The 21,379-nt window shown below is 42.6% G+C and overlaps 1 protein-coding gene across 1 annotated transcript in view; it reads right to left on the bottom strand.

Moving 5' to 3' along the window:
* Positions 1-93: 93 nt before the first annotated feature.
* si:ch211-26b3.4 (connector enhancer of kinase suppressor of ras 2) overlaps positions 94-21,379 on the bottom strand; it is a 46,586-nt gene continuing 25,300 nt past the window's right edge. The window contains exons 9-24 of the mRNA XM_026358658.1: positions 20,209-20,355; positions 15,268-15,395; positions 14,936-15,147; positions 13,856-13,942; positions 12,853-13,061; positions 10,375-10,412; positions 10,234-10,276; positions 9,185-9,233; positions 8,622-8,794; positions 7,940-8,013; positions 7,745-7,816; positions 6,407-6,477; positions 6,219-6,319; positions 4,855-5,452; positions 3,230-3,492; positions 94-3,137 (exon numbers count right to left, since the gene is read on the bottom strand). Coding sequence (XP_026214443.1) covers positions 2,928-3,137; positions 3,230-3,492; positions 4,855-5,452; positions 6,219-6,319; positions 6,407-6,477; positions 7,745-7,816; positions 7,940-8,013; positions 8,622-8,794; positions 9,185-9,233; positions 10,234-10,276; positions 10,375-10,412; positions 12,853-13,061; positions 13,856-13,942; positions 14,936-15,147; positions 15,268-15,395; positions 20,209-20,355 — 2,475 coding nt within the window. The 3' untranslated portion in view covers positions 94-2,927. The remainder of the gene's footprint in view (positions 3,138-3,229; positions 3,493-4,854; positions 5,453-6,218; positions 6,320-6,406; positions 6,478-7,744; positions 7,817-7,939; positions 8,014-8,621; positions 8,795-9,184; positions 9,234-10,233; positions 10,277-10,374; positions 10,413-12,852; positions 13,062-13,855; positions 13,943-14,935; positions 15,148-15,267; positions 15,396-20,208; positions 20,356-21,379) is intronic.

Raw genomic sequence — 21,379 nt, 5'->3', positions numbered from 1 at the left:
TCTGATATATGTCAACATCAGCACAGAACAATCAGAATATCTCACAGAAAAGGTACACAGAAAACAGAACATATCTCATAGTGCAGAGGATTCTGTTTATTGAAGTCAAAGTTTAACAACTTAAGTTTACAATCTGTATTTTTTGTAATATATATTCATATATATGAAACCAAAAAAGGCTACTTTAGGAAGAATAAATGTCATTTTCTTTCTTGTTTAATATCATCTTTAGTCAGTTAATGTACAGAATAACAGTAAGCTAATATTATCCTTGAAAAAGAGCAATATGTTCCTTTTTTTTTAATGTCGCAGTGCAACTTACATCTTACACACCTGTGCAATGTACCATGAGGTGTACACCCCTGAAAAAACACACAGTGGAATCTCCCTTTTCGGCCTGTTTCTGCAGGTCTACACACACAAAGATCTGGGAGGGATAACACAGTCTGTGCCTACAAATCATAACTCTCACAACTCCTTAATCTACAGTATGTTGCCTGCTCTGCAGAGCAGCGGTTGGAAAAAGAAGACCAGCACTACAGATGGGAAACAGAGAGAGGTCTGCAGACTAAAACTGTATTGTAACTCTTCTACAGCTGTGTGTGTGTAGGAACACCAGTATAGTCAGTCCACCGTTGCCAAAAAGAGGTTTGGGAGGCACAGGGAAAGTGCTTGCATCATTTAGTTTTCTTTGTGGTACTCTCAAATTAACCATTCTAAAACAAAAATAAAAAAAATAAAAAAAAGTTGAGCTATATCTCTGGGGTGTGTTTGATATTTCACAACAGTGTGACATGATGAAAAACCTGAACCTACACTTAAAGAACTACAAGAAAATATGAAGAATACATACAGATAGTGCTGGATACAGCAGGTGCTACACATGTCTCTCAGAGCCTTTGACACTGGGGGGCACCATTGAGTCCTTGGCCTGATATTGCAGATGAAATGATTCATCCGAGTTTCACAGACATTACAGACCATTTAGTTTGGAAGTATCGACCATATGCATGGAGGGAATGTCGAAAGAGCTTTCATTTTAGACGTAACTGTACTGTTGCCAGGTAAGATTCCTGAAGTCACTGAACATGTGTCCCTCTTAACGTTTAAACCAAAACATCAAATTGAAACATTCTGGTTGGACACTAAAGGGAGGATCTGCATTGAATCGAGTGACTGAGTGGCAAAAAAGCTTCCCTCAGTCGTGTACAGTACGTGTCTTCAAACACCAATTTAAAAAAAAGAAGAAGTATAGAAACCTCTAAACAAAAAGTCATTCATCAACAGTACTTTTGCACGTATCATGCGCTACAAATCTAATCATCTTGCAATGTGGAGAGAAAGAATAAGTCCAAATAAGACAAAGAAACACCACAAATGATCCACATTAGTGTACCCTGTCCAATCAAATCAGTCCCAGGCCTTTTCCCATGCAACACATCTCCAGGAGAAGGGTCAGCTAAAAAGCAGTAAAGACTGTCAGTCACCTGTCAGTGATGGTGGTAGTTAGCCTCCTAGATGTTCAACTACTAAACACCCTGCATCTACAGAGTGAAGAGGGGGACACTGCAAAACCTTGGCATAGAATACATCATACTTTACATAATATCTATGACACAAAACGTAAATAGATTTATATATTCTTCTATGTTTAAATATATTTGTAGTAGACTGTACACAAATCTTTAGAAAATGAGACGGCAAATGCTTTTACCTGATATTTTGAACAGCAATGGTATAGAGGCCGATGAAACATAGACCCTGTGATGCAGCCAATGAGATATAGAGATATAGAAAGTGCATTCTTCGTAGTGAGTGACTTCTTTGAAAAGAACTCTCTAGCTCTTGCATTCGCTGTTTAAGAAAAAAAAATGAAAACAAAAAGTTTTTTTTTTGTTGTTTTGCACCCACTCAAATACATACTCTCTGTCTTCCCTCCGCTACCTCTAGAAGCATATCACAGTGGTAGTGGAACGCAAACATTTACATCAGTATACACAGCAGTATACAAATATACACAAGTCTTTGAGGACTAGAGAGAGAGAGAGGAAACAAAAGAGAAAATTAATAAGAGGAGGCGATGTCGAGAAACACAGCGAGAGGGAGAGAGAATGCAAACTGAAGTGTAGAATTGCACTCAGTCAGAGGAGCCTCCTTCTGCACGTAAAAATTGTGTTTCTTCAGTTCACAGTTTGAAATAGTGTGCATCTAGTGAGCACAATGGTTTCTCAAAGCTCGTGACAACAGCTGTCATCAGCTAAAACAGATAAACCCGCATAGATGGCTACCTTTCACAGTCTTATACTAAAGCCACTGCCCTTACGTGTGCCACAGATCAGCCTGGAATAACAGTGAGGTCCCTGTAAGTCAGTGAGATATGCAATGAGAGAAGACATAAATAGAGAGAGAGAAAGGGGGAGAACTGGTGGCTCTGGGTGCAAAGTTCATCAGTACAAAAGTACAGTGCTCTGGTGAAAAGGATTCTCCTCTGTATTGCTGCTACATAGCTCCCCCTGCCCCCTGAAATCAACCCAACAAAAAAAAAAAAGCTAACCGAGAGAATACAAAGGAACGGACATGTTAAAAAGTCTCCTTTTTTTCCGTTTGCTCCATAAGCATGTGGAGTTTATGCTGAGTTCCATAGACAAAGGAAGATTAATGCTTTCTGTTCAGGCATGCAATAGGCACCCTGTGGGGTCCTCAAGATTATCAAAAGTTCATACACGCAGGTCTCAGAATGTTCCCTCTATGATATTTACACATCTTACAATGTGTGTTCCTGTGTCTGTGTCTGTGTGTGGGAGCGTGCTCAGAGTCGTGATCAAGAGGAAAGGGTTTAGCTAATGTAAAGCTCTGTGTGTGTCACTGTGTGTGTGTGTGTGTGTGTGTGAGTGCGTCTGTCAAGTCTTTGCTTCCCGTCATTTTCCTCACACGTGTGTCTCAATGAAAGAGTGTGTGTGAGTCATGAGAGGTGCAGCCAGCGGGGAGAGGTCGTCCTGGCCGTTGGTGCCGGGGCTGAGCTGGCAGATGTCTGCATAGAGCTCGCTGTGCCACTGCTTCCACTCTCTGAGGGTCTGGGAGCACAGGCCAGGGTCCTCCAGGAGGGCACAGATGACTGCCAGCTCCGACTCTTTGGCCTGGAGGGGGGAAAAGAAACACCAGAGAGTCACCACACTGACTCCTTCCAACATTTTGTTATGTGAGTGCAAGAGACTTCTCCTTGTGCTACCTTCAAGGTACTGCGGAGGGCTCGGACCCGGTGCAGCCTGTCGTTGAGCAGAGGGTCTCTGGCTCTATGTGTGAAACAGCGTCGGAGCTCCTGTCTGCTACAGGGTCTTGGGTCCCCAAGGGCCGTCACGTTAGCTTGCTCCAGGGCCCGGTACAGCTGCTCTAGCCCGTCCAGTGGTTCAGGCTCACGGCCATCCGAGACTCGTCGCTCCCTTCCCTCAGACACTCTCCTCTCTCTGCTCTCAACTCTCAACTCCCGCAGGTCTGAGACGAGTCAGGAGAAAACCAGTAAGACTCCTGTGCACTGTAGTGCGTTTAATAGTAACACAGCAGAAATACTACCAAACTAAAATGACACTGTGTCTTACAGGAATACAATTTTCAGAAAATAAAATTAACGAACTAAAGCTTTTAAATGTTTTCGTAAAATATCTTTTTTATATTTCTGACACTGGGCCTCATACATGAACCACTCACGCATACAGAGATCAGAAATGGCAAATACAACTGATGAGACATGTTTACTGTAGAGATGTAGTGAATTCTCAATCCTTCCCTCTGCAAACTGGGCTTGGACATTAACCATCACTACGTATGTGCAAATATTTTTTTTTTTTTTTTTGCAGATAAACATTTGTACCATATATACACTAGTCAAAAACAGTTTGGAAACACCAAAACATTAGGAGACTCAGGTCAGCTGACTTTAACCTTACTAAGGTTGGCAAGTGGGAAGAGAAGGCTCCAGTAGATGAGTCCTCAATCAGCATGGATACCGATAACTTCATATTGCAGCCAGATAATGACCCCAAGCATTCCTCCCAGTTGAGCGAGAATTATTAGAAGAAGAACGTAGCTGCTGGAATACCCTTTGTGATGGCTGGGTGAGCTCAATCAATCAAACAATCACCAGATCTAAACCACATCACGCGTGTGTGGGATAAGCTGGACTGTAAGGTTTGGGGGCACTGCCCAAGCAGCACAGCAGACTTTTAAGATATGTGAAAAGCTGATCACTAGAAGAGTTGTTGTAAAGAGTGTATTTTTGATGAACGTGGCATGCAAATCTCACAAAAGAATCTTTGTATTTATTTGTTTTTATTTTGATCCATTTACAATCATGTGATTAAATAAAAATAACAAAAGATAAGAAGAGTACATATGTGTGTAGGTGTACCCAAACCTTTTCATGCCTGTGTATGCTACAAACTCCATTGAGAGTCCAATCAGAGATTTAGTAGGATTTGGTAAGAGTACTGTAATGTAGTGCTGCATATATAAAAAAAAATCAAAGATACAGAGCTTCTGAACATTGTATTTAACCTTGTTTTATAGCTGGAGTCTCTGAGGCCACAAACAGAAGCAGACATTTTATTATAAAACTCAATCAATAGATTCAAATACCTAAGCTGACCTAAACTAAGTGTGTAAAATCAGTCGGAACAGAAACAGTAAGACGCTGTTTACATATTAATACATCTCTAATAATATCCAGCTATTTTGTCAAAATACGTTTATTCAAAAAAGTACTGTATGCAGGAATTCATAATGGACTGCTTTAATAGCCTTGCCTCAGTTGTAGTTAATAGTCTACTTCCCTTTGTATTCTGTGTGGGATTTCCTTACCCTCCTCGCCCTCAAGCATATCTGCAGCCTGCCCCTCTGCCTCCTCATCCTCGCTCCTCTCCTCCATATGAGCTGAGGTGTGTAACAGCTTCCCTGGCATTGGGTCTCTGTTCCTGGGCAGACTCTGGCTCCGCTGCTTGTGGGAGCGTCTGTGTGTGTGGCTGTGTGTGTATGGCCCCCGCTCCAGTGGGAAGGGCCCGTCCCGCTCCCTGTCCCTCTCTGCAGCATGGTGTCTACGCACGGGCAGCGTGGCCTGTCTGCGTCTGTCCGGGGACATGCCCTGTCTGCCCAGTCCTCCGTACAGCCCCATCTCACTAGCCATGCTCCCCATCAGGCCTCCGTATTCACTCTCCCCAGGCGCAGTCTGGAGGAAGTGCAGCCCTGCACTGGTCAGAGGAGTCTCAATGAGATCCTGCCAGGAGCGGCGCTCACGATGAGAAGATCGGCAGCCAGATGAGTGGGTACTGGTGCTGCCTGTGCCCGTGCCCATGCCCATACTATCTCCACGCTGGTCCTCAGCTGAAGAGTGGGAGTGTGTGGACTCACTGGAGAAGTGTCGACCGTGCTTGGGCTCCGGGAAGGGACTAGAAGAATTAACCTGTGGAGGGAGAGGGGAGGTGGAAGAGACCATCTGTGGAGGGATGGGGGAGGTGGAGGCACTCATTGGTGGAGGGAGTGGAGACGGAGTAGAGCGCATGAGACTCATGGAGCTGACTGAGCGTGGCAACTGGTCATAACTGTGAAGGAGGTTTGCCTGAAGGGCCGAGGGTAAGTGAGGTGGACGTGGTCAGTTAGCACAGAGGAGAGTGATGAAGAATAGACAAAAGTTGACAGAAAGTGAAATGTGAGCACAGGTAAAAAGGAAATGTGACCGGCAAAACAAGGGAATAGGAGCAGGTGTGCAAGGGAGGGCAGATGAAAGAAGAAGACAGGGCAGAAAGAGATCAAAAGATGAGAGCAAAAAAAGCAATGAGATGGCAGATGAGCAACTCTAAGAATGACTGATGTGACTGTAATATGGGAAAAACATGGCATCAGTGCCACTGGCCCTTAATGTACATGTTTCAACATCTATGGAGCAGAATCCTTTACATCATCAGTCTGAGAGGTAACGTGAGTTGTCATTTGTCGCCACCTAGAGGTCAGATTGTGTATAATTTCTGGCAGCAGAACACAGGCATATGATGGTGTTTGCTGCTTACCTAACCAGATAGTCTCACACTCTGATGTTTTATTAATGCTGAGAGCTCTGGTCTATGCTGCTGTGAAAACTGTGGGGCTTTTAGATATAAGATGTCAGAATGTAAGAATGAAACGCCACAAAGTAAATGCCGAGCTTGTGTGTATGCATGTCGTGTACTCACTGATGGGGTGCGGTGATAAGTGTCACATAGGGATGAGGGTCCCTCCTGTTTGAGTGTCATCGAACCATCCACCTCGTCTTGATCACTCTCACTCCAATAGTCTGGTGTAGAGATAACAACACATGGTAATGGGAGATTCACGGGTTGAGTAGTACAAACAATCCTTCAACTAAGCTAAACCATCTCACCTTCATCAGGGCGTGGCACCTTGTCATCTGGTGTATAGCCAATAGCAGCCAGTCCCAGCCGGTTCATCCACCTGTAGGAAATAAGGAAAGGAGAACAGTGAGAAAAGTAGCAGACAGGAAGAGAAGAAAGGATGGGTTATACTGGGTAAATAGCAGGTGATGAATAAAGAAGTTTCACTCTAAATCATTTAAGTGGTGTCTCTTCATGGTTGTTATGTGTCTAACTGACTAGGACAGAAAGGCATCAAGATAATTAGAAAGAGCGAGAGAGAGTGAGAAATGACAATCCTCAGTCCCATGGTCTCTCAACAGCGAGTCTCAGATGCCTCAACTTCTCTACATCCACGTCTTCTTCCCATCCTTGACTGTGGATCCTGGCCTGTGTGTGTGTGTCTCTCTCTCTCAGCAGACATCAAATAATAAGGTCGCTGCTAAGAATAGAGTTCCAGACTTTGTATAAGGAACAGGAAACTGATTATACGAGGAACTGCGTGGACAGGAATCAGACAACAAATTCCACAAACTAACAATGAATTGATCTGCTGACAAGTGTTTCCTGTGTAATCAAAACCCACACGTGATTGAAATGTGTATTAATCCACAGCTGAAAATAGTTCCTGACCAACTCACTATTTAGCCCCGTTTGAGTAACACTGGCTAAAAAAAACTACAGTTCCCAGTCTTTTAGGAAATTAAAGGTACAATATCAAACTTGCTACCATATCAAGCTGGTGCTACAATGATACTTGAAATCAGTCCACCCTCTTACTGCTCCACTATGCTCTGCTGTAATGTGCAACAGAAAAATACAGTGTGCTTTAGCCTACCACAAACATTTTAGGAAAGTTGAAATCTTGAGGCTCCACCACTGAATATTATGGACTGATCAAACTGCCATTTGCAGTGCATGTTGTTACAGACAAACACTATTAATATTCTACTGCATTGTCTAAACACCCCTGGAAGTCAAAGCTATTCAAAAATAGAGCACACCCAAATATTTTTTCTGACACCTATGCCAATAACTCGCACATAGAAATGAATGCATGTGAAACTACGCATTTATACTGTATAGCGTAAACACACACACACACACCCCTCTCACAGAAGCACAGACGTGACTAAAACACACACACTAAAACATATTTACACACAGATACACAGAGAGGCAGCTTCATGCCTTATTGATGCACAGCGTTGTGTTGGTGGGCCGTTGCCTTGCGTAAACTTCGTTTACTCAGTTAAAATATTCATACATGAACATGTGACATCCTCAGCCTCTGCTCACAGTTCACATTAAGGCACAAACACACACTCAGAGACTCACGCCACACTTACCTGTTCATTTCCTCCAGACAATCTGTGGCGAAGAAGAAACTCTTGATTTTGGGATGACAGGCTTTGAAGGCACTGCAGTCAGGGGGAAAGAAGACCATTTTGTCTATGCGCGGCATGTTTGTGTGCGCTCATGTTGTGTGGGTGAGCGCAAATGTGCTTGATTAGTAATTCTAACAACATGTGACGGACACTCACAATTTCCGTCTGCACTCTATGGCTCGATCTATTCTGAACTCAGGCAGGCTGATGAAGCCCTCAGCCTTCTCATCCTGCAGGCAAAGACAGATGGAGGGTGGTGGTACATCATCAACACAGAGAACAAAATGTCATGCATACTGATATCCCAGTTTTCTTTGGGATAGTAGGACTCTAGTCAAGCATATGAAAACAACATATGTTGTTTCCCTTTCATCCACTTAACATAAAAAATGATATAAAAATGTGTTAGCTACCAAAATCTGTTATATCAACAGATTATCACATTTATAGTAAGTAAGTTCTAATAATGGGATAATAATGAAAACACTCCAGTAATCCACCGCTCCAAGCATCCAAACAGTGAATGGCAGCTTCATAGATGTGAGAAATAGTTGATTTCCTCGTCTTACTTCACACTAAATATAATACATTTGACCATTAGATTGGTCTGTATAGCAATTATATCACCTTGGGCCAATCTCTTGATGTCATAATCAGGGTTATTTTGTGAGACTTAAGGCAGCTCCTCTCGAGCCACAGCAGACGTAATACTGCTGACATTATACAACTGAGTGGTTCAGTGAGTTCACTGTTTCACTCATACGCTGATTATTCGTGTTCATAAAGACGCAGGACACCGAACCAAATGTTACACCGATATTTCGAAATGATTCCTTACATTTTGGTTGGTGTACCAGTAGAGGCAGGACTCTTTGAGGATAAACCAGTACTTTCTCCATTTCTGGGTGAAGTAGCCTTTAGCATCCTTCTTCTTCCACAGCCAACCCTCGCAGTCACCGTGCCCCAGATCCTTACAGGAAATTCTTCTTCGACTCGCACTAGTGAGGGAACCTAAAGAGATAGATAGAGAAGGGTGTTAATAATGAAAGTGGTTTACATCAAGTAGCATTTTGAATTACACTGATGAATATCCTAGTAAGGAAACATATGTAGTCATATATTTACTGATTCTAGTTTAACAGACTGAACCCAAATGTACCGGGCTATGTACAGGACCGGGACAGGATATGACGCCTGTCTCTCCTTTTCATTTGTTCAGCCGTTCTCTCACAGTGGATGCTCTACACTGAACCAGCGCAGCAAGTTCGAGGATTTCTATATACACGTATTTTCATGGTAAACATTTCATCTGTGAGGCCACAAATACTACACACTGCAGCTGAGCTGTGAAGATCATACATAAGGAGGTGAAAAGAAGAACACATGAAACACAGTGCCCACCTTTACTTCTCTTTTTGGGTTTTGTTCTTAGAGAGGTGTAGTGGAAAGACTGCAGAGACGAGAGAAAACACATGTTAGTGTACAATAAAAAGGTCTGAGAAAGACGTGCTAAGACACGCTCAAGCAAGGTTTCTGCATTGGCGTTGATGCTTTTCGCACATAAAGAAGAGCAGCCAGTTCCGTGTCTCTCCATGTTTCACTTATTTTGTTTTATTTTATCACACAGCGCAGAGAGGATTACAGGCACAGAGGGATCACAGTGCTAAAACGGCTACAGACAGGAAGTGACCTTCAACCTGCAATGGAGAGTTGAAAGCTGTCTGCCACAGAAACTAAAGCTCTGTGTTGTCAGGAGGTCATGAATTACATCACTATTGCATATCTGGAAATGCTGAAATGCATAAGTGTTGTTGTACGTTTCTAATATTTTGTGCACAAACATAACTTTTCTTATTTCTCATATTAAATTCTAATGATGATGTTGACATACATGTCACATTTAGTCATGTTGGTGGTCCAACTGATGCTGGAAAGTATCTACTGTCTTAGGTCTGGTGGGTATAGATGCTAACATTATGAATAAGACTATTTATGTAGGTACCAAAGCTGGATAAACACTATATCTGTCATCTGAGGTGACTCATTATGTGTTACAACTCCTAGTGCTTTGGAGGAGAGGCTAGGACTAATGACTAAGACAGTTTCCTGTGTCACAGTAACCTAAATATGGAAACCAATTTACCTCATCCAACTGTTATCTTTTATTTAATTATTACAACCCTGAATGGATTTAATCTCAGGTATCGCTCATATTCTTGTCTGGCTGTGTGTTCAGCCGCTGTTCGGACACAATCGGTCTTCGTGTAACGCAAGAAGTGGTTGCTAAGAAACTGATGATGTAACTGTGAAGACTCTGTTGCCTCTTGTAAATTGAGATATGAATCAAAATGTACTGGGGAGATGGGATCTTTAAATAATCCCCATCAGGTGCATAGATTTAACACCTGAGAAATACTTTGCCAGGCCCGTAACATCATCTACTCTCCTACCTTCCTCATGGAGGCCGCTCCTGAGCTCCCTGAGCCTGAGTACCTGCAGGAGGACAGACAGGATTAAATGTAACCACAAACAGCTCTTACAGCTCCTCCAGCCATTGACAGGCATGTGGTCAACCACAGACACAAACTCACCTGTCTGCTGTGTCCGCTCGCAGTGTGTCCGCACCTCGCTGGTAAAAAGAAAAAGAAAGAGTTGATCAAAAAGTTCCTTAAACCCTTCATACCTACCTCCATAGCTACACACACATGCACACATATATACAGATTTTAAACTTTGTAAAACTTAGAGAAAGTTGCTATTCATGACAAATTGGATAAATAATAAGAAAAACAAAAAACTATTCATTTCAATACTAGGAAGTAAAAATTATTATAATTACTAATATGAAGTTCACAGGAGGTATTGAGGGACATAATTTAATTATATTCTATTTTAAAACACTGTCACATATTGTCACATATTTTATTAAAGTAATTAAATTAATAAAATATGGTACAGTACTGGTTGTATGTAGGTACTAATTAAGAAAACACGCGTTCAATGTTGCTTTCCCATTCTCAGCACAGCAGTCTTCAATCCATGTACCTGATCAGTTCAACCACCAGCAGACCGTTTTAGTCTGATTACAGGCTTGATTTCATAATGACTATAATTCAATCAGGTGTGACCAGTAATTTAATCATTTTTGAACCACTAATTTAATCCTTTCCACTGATTTTTCAAAGTGGTCTTGTGTCCTTTCAAACGTTTACAGTTTGGGTATTATAGCAAAATTTATTTTTCGCCCGACATCAACTGAGGATACAAAAAGCTTTCAAATAAAAAAACGAGCCTACACGGGCATGGGGGCAGGGGCTCTATGAGCATTGGCTGCATTTTTCATTTTTTTTTTTTTTGACAATGTTGTGACAGTGTGGATGAGAAGCCTTTTAGGTATCAGAGCCCAGGGGTGCATCAGCTCATAATCCATCCATTCTTGCATCACATATCTCAACTAACAAGTATAGTTGGCCACGCCTTCATTATGAAGGGAGCTTCATACTGTAGCTGATTTCAGGCTGCGTGTTGTTATGCACTGTGCTAAATAACAATACGTTACAATATATATACAATTATGCACTAATGGAGAAACAGTTGTACAGAGAGAATGAGGAAGAAGAAACAAGTCATCAGCGTTTAGCATATGTTTCTTAGTACATATAGTATACTTCATGTGTTACCAAACAGATATGAGTCACCGGCATTAGAAACACACAGCTGAGAGGGTTAGACAGGGTTGGTGTGAGCTAAGCTGTTAGCACGTTGTAAATGTGTGTGTTTGCATGCGCCGTGTTTTAAGCACAGCCTGTTGGACGCGATTGTAATTGGTCTGGCGGATGCTGAGTCATACACCTACTCACAGGGATACGTGTTTTTGTTTGTGTGTGCGCGTGCACGCCTGTGTGTTTGTCCAGAATAAACTCCTATTTAGACCCAGGCGTGTTTGAGGAGATGGGGATATTAGGATGAGTTAGGATGAGTCGTGAGATGGCTACCCTGAATACAAATACACGCCTGTGCGCTGTTGTGTGTCTGTTTGGGTATGTCTGTGTGAGTGTGAGTGTGTGTGTGTGTGTGTGTGTGTGTGTGTGTGTGTGTACACACGTCAACATATGAGAAAATACAGAAGTACAAAAGAGCATGTCTGGGAGTGTCATTGTCATTCTCACAGTCCATGATGCTGGCAGTAACGCAATAACATTCATCATCCACACTCTCTTCTGTCACCTCTACCTGATATAGACTCACGTTTACGTCAGTGAAACTGATCTGTGAACATTTTGACCTGTCCTACAACCACTAGCAGTTCACCTCTAAGTGAACTAATCAGGTTTTAAGTCATTAGGGATATATTTTTGTGCCACATTTGGACACATTTTGACAAATATAAAAAGCACAGGGGCAAATAATAAAGTGATGTTTGAATTCCATTAGGCTTCTTCAGATTTGAGGTTGTCCTTGTGCATGTTGCCTCACTGTCACATTGTCAGTATTGAATGTTAAATATGTACTTTTCCTACAGTCACAAGTCAAAATCTCTGCTATGAAAATAATAAAGATTTCGAAAGTTAAATGAATGTGTATGACTATAATGACAAAATAAAAAAATTTGTGTGCAGGTACTAAGATAAAGCTTCACCAGGAATTACTTTTAGGTCACTCTTCAAGTTTGAGCACAAGATTACATATTTACTGCATATTTTTGGAGCTTTTATTGTGAAATTCTTTTTCATTTTCTCAAATGCTGTTTATTGCAGTAGATCCATCTTGTTGACTGATCACTTTAATACTTGCTGCCACCAGTGTGTGGTCTGGTGTCTGATATTAAGCATGCTAAAGAAAGGCTCAGCCCAGAATTGCACGTGTGAATTGCACGTTGTAACTAGGTTACACATGTTTAGCTTAATTTTCCAAAAGAGCTCCCAGCAAAGACTATTCAAATTTGTTGGGGACTATTTCAAGCTGTGGTGTAATACACATACACACTTAGCACTTATACACAATATATATAGTATACATAAACTGTAAAAAACAACAATCTTGTTGTGTCCAAAGGATTGTGTACATACAGGCAAAGCATCAGGTGGCTGGTCTAGGCGCAGGGTGGAGGACAGCATGGAGGGGCTGATGGGAAAGCTAGGACTGCTGGGATTGCGGCTCTTGCGCCGAGAGCGTCTGGTAGAGTCCCGCCGGCTCTCTCTGCCTGGACCCTCTGGTTCCTCCTCGATCACCAGGATCTTGTCGTCGCTGAGGTAACGCAGCAGGGAATTGTCCGAATCTGTAGGGAAAAAGAAGGGTAGACGGATATGAATGAATTAAAGGTTGGACAGGCTCAAAAGGACGGATGACAGAGAGAGGAAAACCACAGAGGGGGAGATGTTATCGCAGAGTCAAGGGAGAACCCCAGAGAGGAAACGGATGAGGGCGAATACACTCCCCCTCAGATAAAACCCCAACAGAAAGAAGGAAAAAAGTATCTCAAAGCTGTAGTATCTGATATGGATCCACAGCTGGGGACATACAGCTAATCTGTTTGCAGTGATTATGCTTATTTGGAGGGCGCTATTGTCAGTCACAGAAGGTTTTATTTCATTATAGCCCCAGATTGAAAAAGCTTGTTATCTAATTTGCTTATTATCTATATGCTTAAACGTGGAAAACTAAAAAGTGACTCAAAGAAAGAGAAGAAGAAAGGCAGAGCCCTGACAGAAGTATTGTGCTTTAATGTTATTCATAGACTTTCTGTTGGTAGAATGGAGGATCCTCAGCTGAATACAGATCGAGTCTCACTGCAAAACGGTGGAGCTGGGGTTAGAATTGGTCACATAGAAATACCCTTATTTCCAGAGTGGCTGTATAAATGCAATTTCCTTGCATTTATGTTTATTTGTCGCTCTGTCAGATACATACCTGGCAGATATGTATCCTCACACAACCACACAACCATGGATAACCAGAGGATGAGGCTGAAATGTGTTGAGCTGAGTATGGAGCAAAGCATAGCGCCAGTCTGAGCTATTCTTGCTAAGTGTGTGAGGGGCTGTGATTTGACGTGTGTTTGTGTGTGTGTACCTCGGCTCCCCCTCTTGCCCATGCTTGGTTCCTTGGCCTCGACCATCCAGTTATATTCGGGAGGCATGGAAACAGGTCTGAGGTCACCTGGAACAACCAATCAGCAATCAGAGAGTCTGCTGTGGGGGAGGGAGTGGGGGTAAGCGGTGACTGAGAGACAGTGTGGGAGACAGCTGGAGGGGTGGACAGGTGAGACAACGTGTGTGCAGGTGAGGGGGAGGGAACAGGAAACTCTAAAGGGACTACAATGACATGCACAGCAAAGGTAGGTTAGTAGTTTTTTTTTTCTGGCTCTACAGCTAGTAAACGCTCCTTTATCTTTACCAGCTAATCCTTTTCTTTGTTTGTGGTTCTAGACAGGAAGAATATAGTACATCAGAAAACCAAAACAATGAACTCAAAGAAGCTCAAAAGCTCAGTAGAGCAACATAAAGCTGCAGTGTTGGGCGATTTTGTAGGTTCTGTAGGTTCATCACTACTAGTGACCTCATTCACCTGCTACATTGTACTTTATCCCATTAATAAAATATTAAGAATATTGAAGCTGTAAGGTTAATATGCTAGCCATAATTTAATTTACTGTAGCCTCTCTTGTAGTGGTGGTTCTACACTTTTCTAAACATTTTCCACTGGTTATTACAAAAAAAAAAAAGGTCCCAAACAGAAAAACTGAAAACTGAAGTTTACTGTATGAGTATGTATAAGACAATCCTAAAATCTGTCACACACACTTGCTTTGCATCATAGTAGTCCATCAAGAGTCTCCAAGTAATGTAAGGGACGTTTCTGAGAAAGTGTCTGGGACAAGGGTGGACAGAGGTGGGGGGGCAGACAGGGAGCAGGAGACAGTGTTCTTTGGACTGACCCTGTGGCATGTAATTAGTGTTCCTGGGACGTGTGTACGCAAGGTGAAAACACAAAGAAGCACAGCCATGAAGTGAAGTCATGAACACATACAGTTTTGAGGAAAAGGTCAAATGAAAATAGTGAATGAGAACATGTATTTTACAACAGATGCAGGGAACCGGAGCCATTCCTGCCGGAGCCAGTCACACTGTTGGCTCGCACTCGCCGTCTTACCATGAGTGGGGGTCTTGTCTCGCCGGCGAACCCCTGTATTGCGCGCCCTGTCATAGTCAGGCACAGGTGGTCCATCTCCCTCCAAAAGAGAGAAGTACTGTCCGCTGTCCTGGTCTAGGTAGTAGCTGACTGCCTCTGAACCTTTGGAGCCGGACTGGGAGCTCACACTGTATCGGCTGATGTCATCACATGACATCAGACCCAGCTCATCCCTGGAGGGAGCAGAGCTGTTATCATCACTGTCATCGGCACCACCATCACCGTCATCAACAGGCATCATAATAATCAACGTAATGATGACCATCAAACATCTGCGTGCATGAGAGTCTGACCTGGTGCTGTAGAGTCCAGAGACAGGAGAGAGGATGTAGACATCCTGCATGCTGGGGGCATCCATTTTGGACATTCCCAAAGTTCCACCGGGTGTAGGGGAGGTGCTGGTGGGGCTGGTGGGTACCGGCTGAGGACAGAAAGAAGGGGAGAAAATTTCAACACTCTTTCCACTGAGTTATAATTGGACAATGGCGAGGGGACGTGGGAGCACAACCTAGAGAAAGTGAGCATTAGATCTTTCCCTGCCTCACGGAGAAACAAACAAGCACACAGTTTGCACTGGTACGACCTAAAGGAGCCTTTTATTTGTAATATCTTCCTTGTACAGCAGCCGGCACTTGTTTTAACACACTGAATCGCAAACAAGAGTTATTTTCATAGAGCTGCCATGTTGTCTGTGTTGTCTTTTTTCATACTGTATCTGTCTGACTGTGGAGCCTCTCCCACGTTCAATCGTTTCGCTATTCTGTCATTTTGTCTCAAACCTCTTCACTCACACAGGGCCCTCTCCATGTCTGTTCCCATGACAACCCCTCCTCTCCCATCCTCTCCTTGCTCTTCCTCACTCTCCTTTTTGCAACCCCCCCCCCCCCCCCCCTCTCCTGTGCTACAAGAGAAGGAGAGGATGGAGGAAAGCTAGCGTGGCATCCTACCTCAGCTTGACTCAAGGACACGTAGATTCATTTGTCATCAGGTCCTCCATGCCTCGCTTCGGATGTCAGGGAAACTCGGTCCAAATTTGAAATGAATTATATTTGTTCTCAGCCGGAACAGCTGTGGTGACAAATACGTAGCTTGTGCTGACAATTTCTCCCTGAGGATGAGGTTTCCCAGATTTTGAAAAATGGAGGGTTTCACTGTATGTCTGAGGCGTACGCTTCATTTTAGAAAGGAGATGTGAGTGTGGAGAGAATGGATAAACAGACATGGTGCTAGAGCGAGGGCAAGGCGGGCAGCGTTCTCATTAAGAAAGCCCAGTGTTTCATCATTTCATCAGCAGTGCATTAGGAGGATTCATTTTATATTCCAAACTTTCCCCCCCCCCTCTCTCACCACCCTCACTTCCTCCATCCTCAGGGCCTGTCTCTATGTTCATGTCTCTCTCACTCTCTCTCTCACACACAATCTTCCTCTCATGAAGGCAGCTTACAATAAGACGGCTTCACAATAAATAATGAGGACGGGGTGGAAAGAGAGGGACATGAGAGAGAGAGAGAGAGACAAGGAAAAGGAAAGGAAATACGACAAAGGTAGAGAGACAGAGGGAGACGGTGCAAGAGAGGGAGAGCGAGGCGGTGGAGCTGTGCAGTGTGGTGACTGGTGCTGAAAGTAAAAACAGTAATTTAGTGATTACAGCCCACTACTGCCTACATGGAAACAGGGAGGGGGTGGGGGTAGAAGCAGAGAGAGATGCAGATGACTTCCACAGCAGGCGAAATTCCAGTCTGTTAAAACAGCACTTAAACCATTTGACCCCCGCTGCGTCCACCGCAAACTATCGAAAAATCTGCTGCACCGTTCCTGAGACTGATCATTTATTTTATGTCTTACCAGTGGCACATGACCATACACATGCACACACACACATGTAATATATGTACTTAATAATAAGATTTTTTTGACATAATAGTTTGACTATGCAGAAATATAAAAAGAGTATGAATAAAATATTTACAGTAAAACTGGATCAGAAGCAGAATCAGCTATAACATTGTTGCTTCTCTTACCGGTCACTCAAACTGCAGTTTTCAATACATCAGCCTGATCAATTCAGTCTCACTATGACTTGATATATTGGGAAAATCCGTCTTGCTGAGAGTTAGATGAGATGATCAATACCACCCCCACAGATGTAAACTGCATTTAAAAACTAATCAGTTGACCTAGCTTAGCACAAAGACTGAAACTGGAGCCTGAAGCTAACTCCACTCCATCCAAAACAAATCCATTCTGCATATAGTAGGAGAATCAATACATCAGTAGTTAGCACAATTAGCACATAACTTGTATATTTTGCATTCAGCTTTCAGTCGTATCACATGGTTTGGTGAGTCTTGATCAAACTTTACATGTTCTTGCCATGTTGGGTTAACTGTTTATCCTAAAACTCCGTCTGCTGATGAAGGTTGTGAGATGTGATTTGGAAGTTGGAGAACAGCTACTAAATTCAAAATGGACCATCAGGTGGCACATTTACTGTATTATTACATTTACTGCAGTACCCTATATTATATGCATGACCATTCATCGCTGAAATGATGTCAGTGACTTTAAGATCACAAAGGTGAACCAAATCAATGTACTGTAAGCAGACGTCCAGCTGGTCCATCAATAATACATTGAAGGCCTTTTAAAAGAGTAATAATTTATACATCTAAAAATATAACAAATTTATGAAAGCGGGGTAGCAGACACTGCGTGGCACAATGTGCGACCGGTGCAGTGACCTGTGATGTGGACGCTGACGTGGCATAGGGTCACGCATAAAAGGACATGCACATTTTTTTTAGCTGCACAGCAGACATGCATGCATGCTATATGGTTTGCAAGAGTAATCCTCATCTTCTTTGTTAAAATCATTGCACTAGAGTGAATCATCAAATTGCTGTTACTCCATCTTAACATGGATAAAACAGACACATGTACAAACACAGAGACAGCAAGAGAGAGAGAGAGAGAATGATATGTGCCATTATTTTGCACAGTAAAAGCGGATGCCATGGAGGGATTTAAGGGCTGGAATCACATGATAATTTGCAGAGATAAATTGTTTCCTTTGTGGATTCAGTTATAATCCAGCTGAACGCTTGCCACATTGGAGCTAAACTTCACAGCCGTACAATTCATCCTCCAAAACCAGGCTTAGAGGTCTGAGTGTGCATGTGTTTGTGTGTGTGTTTTTGTCGTGGAAGTGTATATGTACAGTATGTGTCCAAAACCGAGCTTACAGAGTGCAGTGACCCAGTTCCTACGGCTCTCAAAGGAGCAACTGGACCGATAATGGAAAACATCCCTCTGCACACGTGCACAAACATGCACAAAAAAAAAAAAAAAAAAACGACACATGCAGATGGACAAGCGTGCAAATGGCAGCGATTAGAAATGTGCGCACACTCACTGACTCCAACACGCACACTCACACACACTCACACACACTCACACACAGGCTGTTTAGCAGGATATTTTGGATTCAGTGAATTATCTCCAGTATTTGCTGAGTAGAGGCTCTTGTTTCAGAGCCAGTGGAGCTGCCTGTAGTTGCTTATGAATAATTAAGAGCTCCAGTCTTTCTGAGAGAGAACAAGTCTAAAACATTCCTTTCTTCTCTTCTCCTACAGATATCGCTGTGCTCTGATCTGGGCGCATTCGTGTCTCAGCGGCCCATCGGGGTAGAATTCCCACAATCCACTGCTGTTGCGAATGGTAAATATAACAATAAGCTCATAACAACAACTTAGCATGATGACCTAACAAGGCAGCGACCTGGAAACAGAAACGGTTCTGTAACTTGTTAAAGACAGAGATGGTGATGAAGTCGAGCAGTTATTACAGAGTATTACTACTTTTTAGGCTTTATAGAAGCCTTATTATCAGGACACTCCAGGTAGCTGATCTGTAGGTCTCTCACATCAACATACACTCGCATATATGATTCTAAATGCTGTAGGTTTTTTTGCTCATGGACCTGTCCAAACGACAGAAACACTAACAACAGTTGCTTGAAAAGAAGAAAGAAGGGACACGCTGAAACAGACAGCGAAAGGGAGGATTAAAAAGCAGACTAGGGAGACCTAGACAAAGAAAGAGAGAGAAAAAGGCAAAGAGCAGCCGAGAGCCGAGCAGAGATCAAAGCATGCATGTAGCATGTAAATGAATTAGCTTGATGTGAGGTTAAAAATAGCAGCTGTGGAACACGGGGGTCTGACAAGACAGTCATCGCCTCACAAAGAGCTCAGGAAGCATCAGACTACCCCTCGCCTCAGCCCTCCATCGTCTCTCCGCAGCACAACCTGTTCTTTTCTGTGCACTGTGGTTGTCAAGCCACTTTTCTGGGCTCCGAGTGAGTGACAGATTTACAAAGTATTTGCCCTTAAGTGAAATGTGTACACCAGCTCCAAGCTGCAAGCCTTCAAACAAGCTTTGCATGTTTCACTTCTACTTTACTGTACATGTACATGCAATTTACTCTCCTTTTAAAAAGATACGTCCTTTGTGGAAAAGGTTGAATGAACCAGAGTCAAAGTAGATTTGAATGTGAGTCTGGTGGTTGAACCCTTTGGTGACCTCATGTTGGCCTGAACCTGCTCCTGAGCAGAAAGGTCGGGCAATATTATACAATTTTAATCATTCATGCATATCTGAAGTGCAAATGTAAGGTTTCAGTTGCAATTTTACATCTTTTCAACATGAATATTGAATTACCATGACCTACTGTAAAAATATCCTTTTCGTTTGCATAAATTCTCTGCAGGTGGACTTTAAGCTACCAAACCGTTTGTGAATGGCTTTGAAGTGTGCCAGCAGTGCAGTAGACTTTGAAAATAAGGGATTTGTTGAAATGCTCAACAGGAGGATTGATGCAAGGTCAAACGCTGGATGAGTTTCCTTTGAAAAGATTTTGTTAAAAATGCCAGTAGGAGAATGGAGAGTGTGGGCAGGAAAAACAGAGCAGTGGAGAGTGAGAGGTACAACACAGCTCACTGTACACGTAGTGCTAAATCATCCTGCCACAAGTTCTGAACTGTAAGTACAAGTTGTGTCCAGATAGAAATGTACAAGACTGTGTAGAAGAGGGAGAACATGCCTCATGCATTGTTGTTCATCATATCAGTTAGAGTGAGCCTTTGAACTCTGATCGGTGTTTCATTGAGCGACTTAAGCGCTTTTCATGTCAGGATCTGAACATTCATTTGCAGCGTCCGTGTATTGCTGACATTTACCTGCAGACCCAGAGGTTTCCAACGGACGTTCCTGAGCAGAGCGGGCGTGGAGCTCAGGGTGTTCTGGGGCCTCTTCTTCAGCGTTAGGATGACTCCACATGGGTCCTCTCTCAAAGCGTTGACCAGGTTCTTCAGCTGCCAACCCACCTGAAGAGCACACACACACACACACACATTGTTTCTGTCGAACCAACTGCTACAAACCACACACACTACTGTGCACGCACTAGGAAGCCTGAGGGAAACCACTGTGTACAGATAATAAAATGCAGCAGAAAACCAGCACACACACAGTTTCTGCTAAAGCTCTATAAGGAAGTAAAATGAATATATTTAGTATATTTCAAATTGAGTCTGAATTGTTGTGGGGATTGACTATGCAAGGCTGTTTGACGTAACCCAAGGGAATTTCACCTCATCTTCAGTGCTATTACGAAAGCAGTGGACCTGTCCCCTGCAGGAGGCACAGCAAGAGCTGCACTGTGGCCTCAGCAATCAACAAACAGCATAAAACCTGACAAATTCTTCATCATTGCTGTTGACTTCAATCATGCATATTTATTGATTGTTCTGCCAGAATTTCAGGATGACAAGTTAATACGAGTGGAAAAATATCCTTGATTACATCCAAATTGTTTCTGCTAATAAAGAATTGCACACTAATACATTTAAGAGTGAGTGGTGTTTGTGTGTGTTAATCAAAAAAAGTTTTTTTGTTTTAGTTTAATATAATTTTGTTTTTATAGTTTGGCAGTTATTTATTGATTTGCCTGTTTGATGTTGCACTGTATGTAGTCCATTGAAAAAGATTTACTTTCCCTGCATGTATGACACACTGAAACATAGCTGACATTATAAGGTTCAGAAACTGTTGAGGCTGTTTTAAAGACAATGCAGGAGAGAACTATTGACCACAAAGAAAAATGTCAACGCAGCCTTACACCTTTACACTTACAGCTAGACGTCATCAGACAGGATTTAGGAAAATCCTGTCCAAACTGTCCATCATCATGTGTCTTTTTCACATCCTTATAATAGCATTTTAAAACATTTCTAATCTAACACCTTTCACAATTTGCATTGCAAAAGCAGCAAAGTGGAGAGATCTGTAGCTTGCACATGGTTCACATGATATCCGGGACACTACAAAAGACACGGTTCTGTTCTCACC

The sequence above is a fragment of the Anabas testudineus genome, chromosome 10, assembly GCF_900324465.2.
Source record: "Anabas testudineus chromosome 10, fAnaTes1.2, whole genome shotgun sequence".
Taxonomy (NCBI): domain Eukaryota; kingdom Metazoa; phylum Chordata; class Actinopteri; order Anabantiformes; family Anabantidae; genus Anabas; species Anabas testudineus.
This window is presented reverse-complemented; position numbering and strand designations above follow the sequence as displayed.